Consider the following 17,869-nt stretch of genomic DNA (forward strand, 5'->3'; position numbering starts at 1 on the left):
GTAAGTTTATCTATGATTCCAGAGTGTGGGGATGGTGCTGAAGGCCTTGTCGAGGTCCAGACAGGCTGTGTGGACCACCTTACCCTCATCCACAGCTCTGGAGCCTGAGTCGAAGAAGTCAATAAGGTTCAGGAGACAACATCGGCCCTTCATGAACCCAAACTGGATGGGGTACAGTGTTTGAAGGTTGCAAATGTCTTTGTTTATAAGGTCCATGAAAATTCATTCCATGCCCTTGCAGATCAGGCTCGTCAGACTGATGGGACTGTAGTTCCCAGGATCCAAGCTGGATCCCCCCTTGTGGAGTGGGATTACTGTAGCTGTGTGCCAGTTAGTGGGCACAAAGCCTGAGGTGAGGCTATGATTAAACATGACACTTAGATGAGATGCCAGTTCATTTTGTAGTTCATGTAGTACACAGCTTGGGATGTCATATGGTAACTGCTTTAATTTTCGGAAAAAAAAAAATCCTATCTCTCTACTAGTTTCCCACCTTTCTATACCCAGTAGTGTCCAGTTTTCAGATTTTGCTGAATTCTGGGCTGTTTTGTAGTTTCTATGTTGCCCAGACCTTACCAAGATACAAGGAAGCTTCTCTTTTCATCAGTGAGCATAGTCAGCTTTGAGCAGCCTATCTGTCACTGGAGGAGTGGTTTCAGCTCAGAATCTGTAGTTTTATTGGCCATTTTGGGCTATTTCTATCCCTTCATCTTTCTGTTTAATAACACATGTTTGTGCAGTTTTGTGCATCGCTCAGAGCTGTTTAACTAGGGTTAAACTATTCCCGGTGTCAGAAAGTCTGCTCTTCAAATTTTCCCTTAGAACTAGACAGTTTTCTAGTTTTAGGACTCAAAACTGTTTTCTTTGTGCTCAGCACTTGTTCAAAACTCGTTGCAAGCACTAAATAATCTACAAATTCTGCAGCACTCAACTTTCCTTACTTGTCAAGAGGAAAACAGTTCTTAGTACTTAAATTATAAGTACCTATCCAGGCATGTCTAAGGGTCAGCTCCCGGTGTTTTCTTCTGTTCACCTGATGAATCTGGGCATCTTGGGGCAATGTAGCAATTGCTTCATGTACACTGACAACCCTCTCCTCCTACCACCCAACACTACAACCTGTGAGAGATGCACTTATATACACAAACTGGAAGCCAAGCTCTCTCCAGCCAAGACTGGACTAGTCATTCAAGAGGAGAAGGTAAACATCTGCACCACACTACACTCAACATATAGCCCATCAAAACCTACACCACCTAAGCCTACTCATAGTAACACAAAAGACACACCTACATTTGCAGAGGTTCTCAATAAAAATCTGCCCAAACAGCAGAGACCACCAAAGCTGAAACACAAGCAACCACCACCCCCAACACTACCCAAATGACAAACAGCCCACAAAATCAGTGTGTCAATCAACCTCAGCCATACGGCAAAACAGCATACCCAACACACTAGTCATAGGTGACTCTATAGTCAGGCACACTGATGTCCCACTCACCACACTAAACAAGGAGAAAGTTACTGTTAGCTGCCAGGATCCGCCACATAACTCATGCACTCAGGTCACTCCACAAGAAGTACAAATATGACTCTGTCATTGTCCATGTTGGTGTGAATGACCTGAGATGTACCTCCCTGGACTACATGAAAACAGACATGGAGGAGTTCTCGGATGATGTAGCCCAGGCAGGTATGACCCTAGCCCTGAGTAACATCTTGCCATCGCCCAGAATGATACCACAGTACAAGGACAAAATGATTGACTTCAACAATTGGCTAAGCTTCTGGTGTCATTCTAAGGGGATTCAGTATCTGTCTGCCTGGGATGACATGATCAACAGACCATGATGCTTTGCCAGAGATGGCCTGCACCTGTCAACCCTGGGATTCTGCATACTGGCTAAGGTTCTTGCCTCCACTATAGTGCCTTTTTTAGGCAAGGTTCAAACGACAAACTCACCGCCAAACCAGGTACAAGCAAGCAAAATCTGAGGGTAATGCTACTCAATGCTAGAAGTCTAAACCTCAAAATGCACTCACTTGAGGCACTCCTTAAGATGGAGAACATCGACATCTGTGCAGTGACAGAGACCTGGTTCAAGGTTCCAGAGAGCACCCCGCATTACCAGGCTATAATTCATACCACACCTTTCAGCCATCTAACCTGGACTGAAACACCAAAGGAGGAGGAGGTGTGTCCATATTCATTAAGGATATCCACACCTCCAGGCTAGGTGCTCAACATAATGTATCCAAAATTATCCAAGTGCAACTAACACTGGGCAAGACTGCAATCCAGGTTGTAGCTTGTTACAGATCCCCCGCCATTCCTCAGGATGCCCACTCAATGTTTCTTGATATACTGAATAATATTAAGGTACATCCCAATACCCTAGTAATAGGAAATTTCAACTACCCCACCATCAACTGGGAAAACTACTCATGTACTAACTCATTTGCTCAATGTTTTCTGAAATTCATAAATTCCAGTGCCAAGCATCAGCTTGTCCATACCCCCACCAGGGGCAGAATATCCTGGACCTGGTCATTACCAATATGGGTAGCCAGAGGTCAACTCCTCACTGGTCAGATCTGACTACAAGCTAATCACCCTGGACATCCATATCCCACCCCCACCCCACATTAAGGAAACCACCATAAAAAAATTCTCCAAAGCCAACTTCATGCTTCTTAAGACAGACGTGGCAAATTACACGGCACCCATACAGATGCAAAATAGTTACGACTGCTGATTCCTATACAAATTTACTGTATAAGCACATACAAGCGTGGATGGATTGTGCCATCCCCAACAGGACCAAGATGCTATCCTTCAAAAAAAAGGAAGCCAATCTGGTTGTCCCCTGCCATAAACAAACTCTACAAGAGAAGGAAGAATCTGTTTCAAATAGAGTAAAATCCCATGAGTAGAGGAGCTCCCTGGTCAGCCTCAGTAAGAAGTTGAGATCCCTCATACAATCCTCCAAAGCTAGTTATGAAGATAAAACTGCCACTGATTCTAAAGCCAACCACAAAGCCTTCTACAGCTATGTCAAGAATCTCAATGGCAACTCTCAGATCTGCTCTGAGCTACAGCATAATGGCACTAGATATACAGAACCAACTGATATCACCAACACCCTGACAGATAGATTCAGTGCAACTTTACCCCCCACCCTCCAAAGGGCCCATCTCTATACAGGAAGAATGCAAAGCCCCTGCAATCACGGCCACACAAGTAAAGACTGCACTCTCCAAAGCCAAGAACACAGCATCCATGAGACAAGACAACATCTCAGACGAACTACAGATTGAACTGGCACCCCACCTAAGTACCATATTCAATCATAGCCTCACTTCAGGCTTTGTGCTTACTGAATGGTGCACAGTGATGATTATCCCACTCCACAAAGGGAGTGCCACCACGGACCATGGGAACTACTGCCCCATTAGCCCGATGAGCCCGGTCTGCAAGGTCATGGAACGTATCATCTTGGAGCTTATAAACAAAGACATGGGTAACCTCCAAACTGTGGACCCCACTCAGTTTGGGTTTGTAAAAGGTAGATCATGTCTTCTAAACCTGACAGACATCTTTGAAGCAGTCAACAGAGCCGTGAACGAGGGTAAGGTGGTGCACACAGCCTATCTTGACCTCGCCAAGGGTTTCGACACCATCCCCCACTCTGGAATTATAGATAAACTCACTAGACTGGGCATAAATCCCTATGTCACAAGATGGGTGGCCAACTGGCTCACTGACAGAACCCACACAGTGAAAGTAGCTGACTCCAAATCCGACTTCAGACCAGTGACAAGTGGAGTACCACAGGGCTCAGTCCTGGGTCCTCTCCTGTTTGGTATCTAGTTCTCAGATGCCCAGGCTAATACAGCAGGTTTTTGGCTAACAAAATTTGCAGATGACTACAAACTAGAAGCCTTAATAGAATTGCCTAATGATGTGGGCATTCTACAAAGGGGCCTCACTGAGACTGATGCTTAGTGTCAAAATCATGGCCTCATGCTCAATGCCAAGAAGTGCATCGTCATCCCATTTGGAAAAACACTGTACCCATGAACTACCACATAGGTGGTAGTCTACTAAACACCGAAAGTGTAATAAGACACCTTGGGACACAGGTGGACAGTAGCCTCTCCTTTCATAATCACATCACCACAGTAGTCAGGAACTCCTTCTACATGGCACACCTCATCACAAAGGGGTTCTCCTCCAGAAAAAAAGAGGTCATTGTTCCTCTCTACTCATCCCTCATCAGACCCATTATAGAGTACAATGCCCCTTTTGACATGTACCTTGCAAGACACCTACAACAACTAGAAAGGCCACAGAAATACCAAGAGGATTACCGGCCTGAAACAGATGCCATAAGCAGACCATCTCAAAAAACTTCAGCTCTACTCCATCGCATATCGCCTACTCATAGGCGATCTCTGCCTAACATACAAAGTCATGTCAAACCCAAATCTGTTGGACATGCTACAAAAGAAATCTCAATCTCTCAGAGCCACACGCTCCAGGGACATAAATCTTGTCACCGCAATAAACAGAACATGCTGGAGGGATAGATTCCTGTCCCAGGGACTTCCCATACTCTGGAACAAACTATCCATTCATGTCAGACAAAGCTCCTCATTAGCCCTCTTTAAGAAAAATCTTGACAACTGGATAGGAAATAGGAAATTCACCCTGGGGATCACTTCTGTGGCTCTGCTCGATAGGGGAACAGGAAAATAATTTTCTTGGGTGGCGAAAGCCAGGGAACTTTTTTGGCTAGACTTATATAGACCCTAGGGCTGATAGCCTAGTACCTACCTATGAACCTATGTGGACTTCAGGGAAACATGCAGACTCTGCACAAAAGGCATCCCAACCAAGAACTGAACTAGAAATACAAGTACTATGAGGCAGCATTGCTAATGCCATACTACTGCACTGCAATACATGGATTTATGTCTGCGGAGATAATAGCAGCATTAATCAAACAGGAATAGTGCAGATAATATGACTAGCATAGTCTATAAATTCACTTAGCATTTTTAGTCTTTACAAGGTTGCTTTTGTATTGTTAATCTAATGGACTGTGATGCTAACACCATGTACACAAATTCAACATACACAAAACAACTCAGTTATGACATTCCCAATATCAGGTTAAGGCTCATACCATACCTTCTGCATGATCCCCTTCTCATAGTAATAGCGAAGTGAACGGCTAAGTTTATCGTAGTTCATGGCAGGTCGATTCTTTTGAATTCCCCATCGACGTGCTACCTGTCACAGAAATGGATTTATATTGATTAGCTAAATGTTTGTATAGAGAAAATTAACAGCTTTAAAACAGTAAGCTACAAAACTGTAGCAAAAACAAGAAAATGATGCTTAAGGTCATTACAATATACTATAAAGTTCTGACACACAATAAATGAGCATACAAACTACACAGAATTCAACACAGAGACACAAAAACAACTGTTCTGCTTTTTTCAGAGTTTAGACACAGTATAATAAATATAAGCTTTACTTAAGAATGTATTTGCAAGAACTAGTTGGATGTTTGCGGCTTTTTATTTTATATATTTTTTATTGTCCCTAATACCTGTTGACTATCTATTGCTACCATTTTTACTGCCCAATAAGTCCACATAATCAGGATAAGTCCCCACGATAGTGTGACTGTCACTAAGCCATGTTGGATTTTCCATTTTTTTCACCCTGATCCGATGCTGGCAGCTATGGTCTTAGATAAAAAGTCTTGATACACCTTCCACATGCATGTATATGTTCCCATAAATTGACCATGAAGGTTTATGCACAGATAAAATTTGGCAGAGCTAAGCATACATTCTTTGTTTGTGCACTGCTTGTTGTATAACTCACTTTCTCTTGCTCTCTCCACCTCTCTTTCTCTCAAGCAAATGACAGCCCTGCAGTGAGCAGGACTTCCACTTCTGTTATGGATGAATCAGTTGACGTCAGGTGGTCCAAAATAAGAAGTAGGCCTCAAAAAATTATTAGGTTTGAATCTGTACAGCAGGATCTATGTAACTGCAAAGAAGATCATCTTTATTGCGTCCTATTACTTGAACTGTAGGCACAGACAAGGTGCTTATAACAAAATCCTGATATACAGCCTAACTAAAGAACAACATAGGTATGATGATTTTTGAAGTAAGTTCTCATCAGAAGTGTAGTCTACTTTTGGCCTCGGCACCAAGTAACAGCCCAGTTCCTTCTACTCATACCACTACCCTATTTATGTTTTGAGAAATAAAGATCATTGGCCTCCTAGCATGACGTTCGGCAGAAGTGTCAAATTTCTTATTTATCTGAAAGTGCAATTTAATATCATAATTTGCACAAATTACACACACATACACACATATATATATATATATATATATATATATATATACACACACACACACATATATATATATATATATATATATATATATATATCAGAAATAAATTATTTTATCTCTACAATGTCAAGGGTTTCAGCATGCTGACACAGTTCACAAGCTTTTAGCTTAAAATGCAGAACACCACTTCTTATGATGTGTTACAAATGGGCGCAATGCAGAACACTTATTAAAAGCTGCAACTTGGAAGTTACAACATAGTTACAAATTCACTGCTCTATGCTTACAAAAAGTTAGTTTGATGAATTAATATATTTCAGTATGATTTACAATGGGTACCTATTAAAAATAGTTAACAAATGTGCAACAGACACTTTCAATGTGGAACAGTGTGGAGGATGGAATTTTTATATCTCAAAATTAGAAAATTCTTTGTAATGAGGTATATTTGAGAAGTATCCATGCTATCTAAAATAACATGGGCTGTATATGTTTAGCATATACAACTGAGGAGTTTTTTTTTTCCCTGTGGCTTACTATTAGCTACCTGCAGCTCGCCTCTTCAATTATCTGGTTTGTCAGACCCCACCTTAGCCTTTCTCAAGCTCAGCCTGACCCTACCCCCGGATTCTCAAAAGCTTGCACGGAGTGCAAGATTGAGACAGGAGCCCACGCAGGCAATATGTCTGCCGTGCAATCCAGGAACATCCTGCAGGGGCATGCATGAGTGCTCCTGCACTAATCTTGCACGGACTAAGCCCTGGCATGCAAATCACCCCATTTGCAGGTGAAATCCATGCAAATGAGGTGATTGTGCAATCCAGGAAGCTTGCAACAGTCCCTGCAAGACTAGTGCTATCTGCAGAAATGTACTCGGTTAGTAACCAAGTACATTTCTGCTAAATTCAAAACGGAGCTATGACAGCTCCAAATAAAGGGTGCATATCACTGAGGAAACATGCCAATGGCCAAGTATAAGGCCATTGGCATTGGAAGCAATACAAAAAATAAAAAAATCAACTTTTATTTTTTTTTCGCCGATCTCTGCTGTTTAAGCATTGGGCAGCGGTGCACAAATGAGATTGGGGGGAAAATAAGAAAATAAACCTAAAATAAGCATTCTAACTAAAATCAGTATTCTGCCATGCAAGTCAACAGCAGGCAGAAGACAACCTGGCCAGTGAGTAGTGGTTGCTAAGGGGGAAGGCTTAGTGTGAGATATGTAACTATGCATTAGCAGGCAATAATATGCAAATGAGGGGAAAGATAGTGAATTCCAGTTTTCCCAAGCATGTGAGGCAGGTTCTGAAAGTGTAAGAGTATGAATAGCTGGGTGCAAGACTAGGAGGTAGGTGACATTGTGGGGGGGGGGGGGTGTCAGGCATACTGTAAATGGATTGGACACCTGTGGCTCTGGTTTGCTCCTAGCTTAGCACAGCTAAGCTAGGGGGTGTGTCTAAACCTGCCTAGCACTCTTTAAATAGTGTAAGTGGGTGCGCGCGCCGCTCACCAGGTTTTACAGGAAGAAAAAAGAAGTTAAACCAGGAAATAGCAGCAGTGAGCACATTTAAGCACTCTGTTTGCGATGCACGTACACGGACTTAAACAGGGAGGCAATGGGAAGGGAAAACAGCAGTAGGAAGGTATTCAAGGAGAAGTAGCATAGCTGGCAGGTGAAATGTATCAGAATCAGCCAATTACACAGGCAGCAGACCAGCCCAGCCCAGAACACTACTATAAACTAAGCAAACACATTCTCCTCTGGTTTTTCCCACACTCTACACCACCGATGTATACAAGCGGGGAAATTTTAACAAACAAACTTACAAAACAGGCAACATAGAACAACATGTGCAAGAGGCTGAGGGTGGTGAGGATGTGAATGCTGCTGAACAACCCACAGTGAGAAGACGGAGAAGAGTGTACAGACCCAGGGTAACATACCAGGGGCTACATGAGCTGGAGATAGTGGAGCGTTATAGGGTGGACAGAGACCTCCTACAGCAAATTGTTGAGCTGTGTCAGACACACCTGACACACCAAATTGACCGAGAGAAACCCATCCCAGTGGATACCAAGGTATGTGTAGGCCTAGGTATACTAGCCACAGGTACCTCCCAAAGCACAACTGGGGATATCATTGGGATCTCACAGGCATCAGCATCCAGAGTATTCCACCAGTTCCTGGATCATGTCAGCACATGCCAGTCAGCAAGTACATTTCCTCAACACCCGTGTGGTGTTGACCAGCAATATGTGTCTCTTCCACCAAATAGCAGAATACCCTGGGGTAGTGAGTGCTATAGACTGCAAGCATATATGCATCAAAGCACCACCCGGTGAGCAGGGTAGGGCTGACATCAACCACTGGGGCATCCCCTCCATCAACTGCCAGATCGTATGTGATGCCCAGGGCATTACAATGAATGTGTGTGCTGGCTGCCCTGGAAACTATGACGATTCTCACATATGGTATCTGACGCAGCTGTATCAGAGATTTGCCAATGGGGACATCGCCTATGGTCACCTAGTGGGGGATGCTGTGTACACACTGGAGCCATGGCTGATAACACCCATCAGAAATGCACACACACCTGAACAACAATGCCATAATGAGGCACACGCACAAGCCAGACATATAATAGAGTGTGTGTTTGGGATGCTCAGGTCATGGTTCCAGTGTCCAAACACATCCGGTGGAGCCTTGCAGTATTCGCCAGCTACATGTACCCAAATTGTTATGGTATGTGCTATGCTACACACTATGATCTTGCAAAAACAGCTGCAGCAGGAACAGCATGGGGCAGGGCCACACAGCTCCCTACCAATGCCAAGGCCTGCACAGGCACAGAGTGATCCAGAGGAGGAACAACCTGAGCCTGCCCCAGTAGGGAGACGGAGGTGTGCCCAGTATGCCCTGGCCTTGGCAAAGAGGCAATGCATAGCACATGCACTGACACAGTAGGGACCCAGGGAATGACACCTCCCTCTGACTCGCACATACAATAAAAGGGATTCTAAATATGGCACTATCTGTGCTAAAACATGTATAGGGAATGTACTATGTGCATCTGACATAGGCATCCCTCCAGCACCATCCACAAGTCTGGCACACCCTCAAGGTAAGTTAATCAAACTACCAATTGCTAAATGGAGTAGAATGTGTTGTTATCTGTAGCTATGGTATGGATGTGAGCATGCAAGGGAATTGGGTAGCTGAATGTTATGGCAGCAAACAGTAGACACCCATAGTGGCACCATGATATCTGTAACACATACTGGAGTCACCACAGTAGCCAGCACTACACAGGGTGACAAAACCCACTGCAGGAAATGTGCTGAGTGACATGTGTGTCAATATGACCCACACATGCCAGTCAGGATGGTTCACATACCCAACAACAGTCTCAGCCAGCAGGACAGGTGTAGACAAACCCAAACAGAGCCTGTGCCATGGCCCCAGAATGATGGCTATGGTTAACCTCCCCCCCAGGCCTACACAGACAGACCACAGCAGGGCAGGCAGTGGGATGCAAGTTCTGAAGGGTAGGAAGTCAGACAATAATATGTAGGGCAACCAAAGCCACGATCTGTAGTACACTGGTATGCCTCTAGTCAGCATGATAGTTAGCAATACAGAATGAAATGGAGTACATGACATACCAGTACAGTCATAGCAAATGTGTACAAGTGTCACGTGTGCCCCCCACATCCTACATAGTAATGCAATAACAGTCAGGTGTACCCCCCCCAACCCTGTGTAGAAATGTAGAAATAGTCCGGTGTGCCCCCCATCCTACATAGTAATGTAATAACAGTCAGGTGTGCCCCCCCCAACCCTGTGTAGAAATGTAGAAATAGTCAGGCGTGCCCCCCATCCTACATAGTACTGCAAGCAGAGGTCAGGTTTGCCCCCCCAACCCTGTGTAGAAATGTAGAAATAATCAGGTGTGCCCCCCATCCTACATAGTAATGTAATAACAGTCAGGTGTGCCCCCCCCACTCCCGTGTAGTAATGTAATAACAGTCAGGTGTGCCCTCCAAACCCTGTGTAGAAATGTAGAAATAGTCAGGTGTGCCCCCCCATCCTACATAGTAATGTAACAACAGTCAGGTGTGCCCCCCACTCCTGTGTAGAAATGTAGAAACAGTCAGGTGTGCCCTCCCACTATGCAGAAATGTAGTAACAGTCAAAGCCAAATGATCGATGGATACCCTGCAGAGACAGAATGCTACCTGTTGGTGTACAACACAAAGGTCAGCACTGCAGCACAAACTACATAGATACTATCCACACATTCAGTACAGATGGCCATACTGGGCATGCTCACACACAAACACATGAAGGCCATGACTGCAAACACCAGTGGACCGGACATATCTGTCAGTTGCAGTTGTTAGTGCAGAAACTCATCAATATGCACCACTCATGGCATGCACGCACAGTGGATAGGAATACAGACATATATGTCAGGACAACACACTATAATAAGCCAAAGATAGATGTACATAGATGTGTAGAAGAGGATGACTGTAACAAGGAGCCAACCAGGCCTGTCCCACCCAGTACACAGCCAAAGGGCCCCAAACACATGAGATGCAGATGTCACTCACTGCAGATACTAGCCACCAGTATCTGTCAGCATTACAGACTATGTGGTGCACGTGCCAGCTGTGCAACATGACTGTACAAGGAAGTAGTCACCTAGCAGTTGTATACATGTACCTGTGACATATGACCCTGTTTGTGCCCGCATGTGGTGTGTCAACCCTTAGATGAATGGGTTATGGCCCATGCACACACCACCCTCCCCATAGCCCTACTATGACAAGCCTGCTGAGGTCATCCAATGTGAAATACACCTTTGGAAAAATTGTTGCCCAGTAATCTCCATGGCGTGTCTCATAACTGCGTACTGCTATAGTGTGATAAACTAGTTAGGTAGGAGTTCTAACCCCAGACTTGGCAAGTTTATGTTCATGTCTGTCTGTTCTGTGTAGAGAGTAATGCATTTAAGGTACCCACACTCCTTACAATTCATATACTCAACTTTGGCAAGGCTGCTGATGTCACCCACCTAGAAATACACCTCTGGGAAGATTGTAGCCCAGTGATCTCCGTAGCATGTCCTGTAACTGTGTACTGTTGTAGTGTGATAAAGTAGTTAGGTAGTTGTTCCAATCCCAGATATGGCAAGTGTGTGTGTCTCTCTGAACCTGTCTGTGTAGAGAGCAATGCTTTTTAGGGTACTCACAATTCATATACTTAACTTTGGCAAGGCTGCTCATGTCACCCATCTAGACATACACCTCTGGGAAGATTGAAGCCCAGTAAGCTCTGTGGCGCATCCTGTAACTGCGTACTGCTGTAGTGAGATGCAGAACTGTGGTAGGGTTCCATCCCCACCCATGGCAGTTTTGGATGTTTTCTGTGTGTTTCAATGTTTGTATATGGAGCAATGCATTATAGGCTAGTCACACTCATTACATTTCAAATGGCCCACTTTGGCAATCCTGCTGATGTCATTCATTGTAAAATACACCTTTGGGAAAAGAGCTCTCTAATAATCCCTGTGGTGCATCCTATAACAGCTCCATGCTATAGTGTGATATAGACCTCTGTTAGGGGTTCTATACCCACATATGTTGCTTGTGGATGTTTTGTGTGTGTCTGTCTGTCTGTGTAGGGAAAAATGCATTTTAAGCTAGTCACACACAGTACATTTCAATAGGCCTCCTTTGGCAATCCTGCTGATGTCATTCATTGTGAAATACACCTTTGGGGAAGGTGTTCCCTAGTAATCCCTGTGGTGCATCCTATAACAACTCCATGCTGTAGTGTGATATAGACCTTTGTTAGGGGTTCTATACCCACACATGTCAGCTGTGGATGTTTTGTGTGTGTCACTGTCTGTGTAGGGAGCAATACATTTGCGGCTAGTCACACATAACACATTTAAAATGGCCTACTTTGCAATCCTGCTGATGTGATTCACTGTGAAATACACCTTTGGGGAAGGAGTTCCCTAGTAATCCCTGTGGTGCATCCTATAACAGCTCCATGCTGTAGTGTGATATAGACCACTGTTAGGGGTTCTATACCCACACATGTCAGCAGTGGATGTTTTGTGTGTGTCACTGTCTGTGTAGGGAGCAATGCATTTTATTCACTACAATTCGAATGTCCTACTTTGGCAATCCTGCTGATGTCACTCAATGTGAGCTACACCTTTGGGGAAACACTAATCCAGTAATCTCTGTGGTGCATACTATAACTGCGTAGTGCTGTAGTGTAATAAACTAGTTAGGTAAGGGTCTACTCCCAGACATGACAGGTGCGTGTTTGTGTGTGTGTTTGTAGCACGTATCCTGTGTGGAGATGGTTGGGAGTGTGTGACACCACTGGCCAATGTGGAGCGGGTTTTGCATATTTCTTATACCATATAAGAAATATGCAAATGATACATAGGAGGCCCTACTATATATCACAATGTCCACCGTACAGGAATAACAGATGTGAAATAACTGAGAGGCTGGAGTGCAAAGCCATACCCATGCATGTGACATCAAGGTCAGGTAATCACAGTTAGCAACCCCAGTATTACCCGGGCCACACTCCTAACCCATGTCTCATACACACACACACATGCCTAGGCAACAGTCATTATGTGGGTAGTACACTGCATATTGGCCAGTGATAGTAACTATGGGGTGATAGCTGTGGGCAACAGAGGGCATGGAACTCTGTCCAATATGCAGATAGTGCACCTTTCCCATGTTCCCCAATGGACACGTAAAACACCTGTGGTGCCATCACGTGACCCACAAAGGACATATCAAGCCTGACAACATGCCCTGTACTGACAGATGCCACTGACACCAGGGAATGCCGTTAGCATGCTATCAATTTAGGTGCAGGGTAAACCTGCTGCCCATTACCAGTTCCCACCACATGTGGGCAAGACTGACACATCTGATGATAATCTATGTTCACAACATGGACCAGACACCCCAGGTACAGTTTCACATGTCACTGTACATGCATGTGGGAGGTGTGCACATTCCAGACACCATCCATGTCATGGACTAAGGAACACATACATGGCAAATGATGCACAGCATTAGCCACACATAATAGTCACCCAGGTGACTGGATGGGGGATACAATATCCACCTGTGTGGGCAAATGCAGACACTACAGCCCTGAGCCACAATGCAGACCATTGTCATGTCGCTTGATGCCAAGGTATACCCATTGCCTAGCCTTGTACAGCCGTCTGGCACAGTCAACCACCACACACCCATACAGACATGGATCCATGCATGTCATTACTGGTAACTTGTGCGTTTGCGTGTGTGTTGTATGGTGCGTATGTTCAGATCCATACTCCCTAGAACCCCCATGGGCATACTGAAGAATGCTGTCTGATGTCAGACACCTCCCCATACCCTTTGCCCATACAACCCCCATATGACCCGTGTGGTGCATGTGATACCTGCACAATGATGTGTTGTGGCAATCCCACTACTGATGAGTTGTAATCTTGGCCCTGCCAAGTGTGTCAATGTGTGTGCGTCCCTGTGATAGTGTGGCTGTCTTGATGCTGCCACCTGTTCATGCGACAGGCACATGTACGTCATGAAACGTATAGCTACTGTATCCCTGTTGCAGATATAAGTCACCATCACATATATGTTCTGAGGGCTCTACCACAGGTAACCCATGTGGCACATCCAATAACCGCAAACAACTGTGATAGCACTACATAGGCGGCACGGGTTTGATACCCTGTGCTGGTAGGTGTGTGACACAAACATGCTTAGGTTTTACTCTCCCACCCCTCCCTGACTTGTCTTTGTCTCTGTCTGCCTCTCTCACTCCCCCTCTGGTGGATGTGGAGACCTACACCTGCTTCGCTTGGCAGCAGCATGTGTATTTTAAGTGATGCTCATGATCAGCTGATGGCCTCTACATGACTTGCAGCCCTCCCCTAGCTGATTGCATGTGGAACAGCTGTGGTAACATTCCTATAGCCAATTGCATGGAAACACACTCCAATATCTAGGAACATCATGTTGGTGTTAGCCCTTTTCATTCACTGTGAGCAGGAACTAGATCTGTTGTTTGGCAGACAACATCTCAGATGGATTGGGGATTTACCTCTAACAACATACACTGAGGAAACAGGGCAACACACATGAAAGGGATGTGCCTGACCTGACTACAGACTGTAAGTGCTGCTATACTGTATTTGGAGTACTGTTGCTTTAACAGTGTGTGTGTGGATATGACTGTCCTACATGTCTCAATACTTGCCATGTCAGTTCCATGTTTATGAGGAATCCCCATCTGCAGGGTCATCTGCAGACAGGGCAGTGTGTTGTGCCTTTGGTTTCATGTGTTACCAATGGAGCATCTATATGTGGACTGCAGAAGATAGTGTGAGGATTGCAGTCTGTAGATGGTGAAAGCCATGACAGTTACTGGCTTTTTTATCCCTCATAGGACATATGTTGCAACAAACCCTGTTACAACAGTAAATTTATGAGGTTATCACAGCAACATGTCATTATTGGCCCTGAGTATGTGCTTCCAGCCACAACTCTGTCAAACTGTGTACATATGTTGTGCATGAAGTGGTGCATACATGCTGTAAACCATAATTAGTGTCATCATATCTGATAACAAGCTAGTGAGATATCAGACTGCTACACATGTTATGTACAGTAGGGGTTATATTTGATGACATAACCTGGACATTCTGTGGATGTTTGTACAGTACTGAGGTCTGTGTACTTATGGTGAATGTACAGTGTGTGTATTGTTAATATGTACTTTAGCCTGTGTACAGACTGTGGTAGATGTCATTGTTCTAGGTCCCATCCTATCTGATGCTACATGCTGCTCCACTGTATGGTACCATATTGGAGTACGTTTGTAGGGCTATACACACACATGTCCCATACCACAGACAGCCATCAGACCAAACTGTGTAGCAGCCCAGTATATGTAGGGTCAGTCTGTGAGTGGCATATATGAGGATGGTGTCGAACAGATAGCCCATATACTGTTATATTATGCTAGCTTAACATATGTGGCTGTGGCTGCGTTCACATTGGTTGTGGTTATGCACTTTCATACAGGTGTATCCTACTCTGTGCTGTGACATGCCTGTAGAGCCCGCTATATATGCAGGTACATGTGCATTCCCCCATAGGAGATGTAGGCCAGTGTGGAGCCGGTCTGCCTGTAGCCTGCACAGTGCATTGTTACATGCCTAGCAGGTTAGTGTACTTACCCAGTGAGATGTCATGTGCAGCTACTTGTCAGATTTACTGCTGCCAGGCTTCCCTTAACAGTCATGTATATCAGACAGAGCAGTGGGATGCTGTACAGATGTATGCCAATATCTAGTGGGTGGTATGTGGCCATGACACCGCTGTACCAGCGGTTATTATGTGTCAGGCCAGACAGGGGTGTGTGAATGCATAACCTATGGTGGCAAATGTATTCCAGTCATTATGTATTATACCCATCTACATGGCTGTCTACATCCATATTGTCAGGCATGGTGCACATGTTTAGCACTAAGGGGTTATGTGTACACCTCTGGACTGTACAGAGTGTGCAGAATGTCCACATATATTGGCCAATATCTCTGCTGCAGTCCACAGGGGCATTACGTGCTAGCAGCGGTACTTTACTATGATATCCTTAGGATGTCTGTCAGTAGCCAATGGCACACATGTTATAAGCAGATGTGACCTCCAACAAACACCATGTCTGTAAAGACAATCCCAATGACAGTAGGAATAGTCTATTAATATACCTGCTATACATACCTGACATCCCCTTGCACTACAACTGTGGGACTATAGAGGCTGGGATAGGGCTACACTCCATGTCCAGGACATATGGTGGAAATATATGTACATATTATTATCCTGATAGCCATATATATATGATTACACGTGTAGTACTTCCAATCACCACTGTCATGGCAACCACCTACTCTAACCCCCTACATAATGTGGGCGTGGTCCTTTTACATTGCCTATGTGTTGGACATCCTTCCTGTGTGTGGGCATCAGTGTTACAGACCGCAGGTACCAATACCTCTTACAGGAGAACTGGCACACTCAGGGCATCTACATATTTGTAGGAGGTTCAGGAACTACAGACAGAGTGTGAGTCGAGTTGTGTTATGCTTTGTATAGTACTAGTGTTACAGGGTGTGTGTGTACATACTACTTTACCTTGGAATGCAGTCTGTCTGCACAGCTCTCAACTGTGGGCCTATCCTCTTGGTGGCAAGAGGTGTGCCTATCATGTGTTGTCTGTCTACCACACAGGTCCTGTGTCAGATATTTCACTGGCAGTGTGTGTGTTGAGTATTATCAGTATATAGCTACATCCATTTCTGTTTCTAACCTCAATTCCTTGACTAAGGGTATGTTTCAGACTATCCTGTAACACCAACACTTTGCTTAGTGTATGGCAACAGTTCTCCACATTTGTGCCTGTGTTCCAGCCTCTGTCCTCCACCTACATACCAAGCTTTGCACATATGACATGCTGTCAGGGGTTGTTCTGTAGTCGACTGTGAGTATATCACACTGACATTGCTGCCATCAGTCCACTGCTGTTGTATCCCCCACACATACGGTGGGACTGGGGCATATATGTGTGGGCATCACCTACACAATACATGTGTGCTCTTATGCACTTCAGAGGCCAGTGTATGTAACAGTGATATATGGCCCTGAATTATTGAGTGGGGAGGGTACCATAAATGACCTAGGCTGTTAAAAAATATGGGGGTATCAGGGCTGAGCTGCCTTAAGGTATCTGGATGTACAGCACCATATACTTCACCTATATTTACATTACTTACATAAATTGGGTTAATGCAAGCCTACTGCCTCCTGCCATACAGACTGTTCTGTTCGTCAGTGTGCATGTGATGGTGTCAGTTATGCCTTGTTATGTAACAGTTACAACCCATTTGGTCACATGACGTTTTACCACCTAGTGATTTTGTACAGAGTGTAGAAAGAGGCTGCTGAACTATACACCTGCATTACATACTGTTGATTGCTTGGTATCCTGTGGCTCAGTCTGTCCTCACTATAGTACAATTTGAAGGGCTTGGCCTGGACAGCAACAGTTGTGAACCTTTTCAGACTACTGTATTAGTATAACTGTTTCACAGTTGCATTACTCTGTTTATATGGATGTCAGTGTCTGAACAGCTATATGACATGGCATATAGAACTGTAATACTACACAATTAAAGATATTCTATTTCTGCAAACCTGTGTGTGGTGTTTTCCCTATGACCTCTCTGTGGGTATATGTTGCTGGCAACGATTGCCATGTGGATGGGTGGCCCATACAGTGTCACAGTGTCCAGTTGTACAGGTGTTAACTGTAGGCATAGTGGTTGATCCATATTGTGTGCACCTTCTACATATGTATCTT

General features: G+C 44.5%; 1 protein-coding gene across 3 annotated transcripts in view; it reads right to left on the reverse strand.

Moving 5' to 3' along the window:
- The window catches only part of ETV1 (ETS variant transcription factor 1), a 392,872-nt gene that overhangs the window by 21,341 nt on the left and 353,662 nt on the right, over window positions 1-17,869 (reverse strand). For all 3 annotated transcript variants that reach the window (XM_044061623.1, XM_044061621.1, XM_044061622.1), the window contains one exon: window positions 5,195-5,296. In XM_044061623.1, the coding sequence (XP_043917558.1) occupies window positions 5,195-5,296 (102 nt within the window). The remainder of the gene's footprint in view (window positions 1-5,194; window positions 5,297-17,869) is intronic.

This window comes from Protopterus annectens, chromosome 2.part0 (genome assembly GCF_019279795.1).
Source record: "Protopterus annectens isolate FY-2018-M chromosome 2.part0, PAN1.0, whole genome shotgun sequence".
In the NCBI taxonomy this organism is placed as follows: Eukaryota; Metazoa; Chordata; order Ceratodontiformes; family Protopteridae; genus Protopterus; species Protopterus annectens.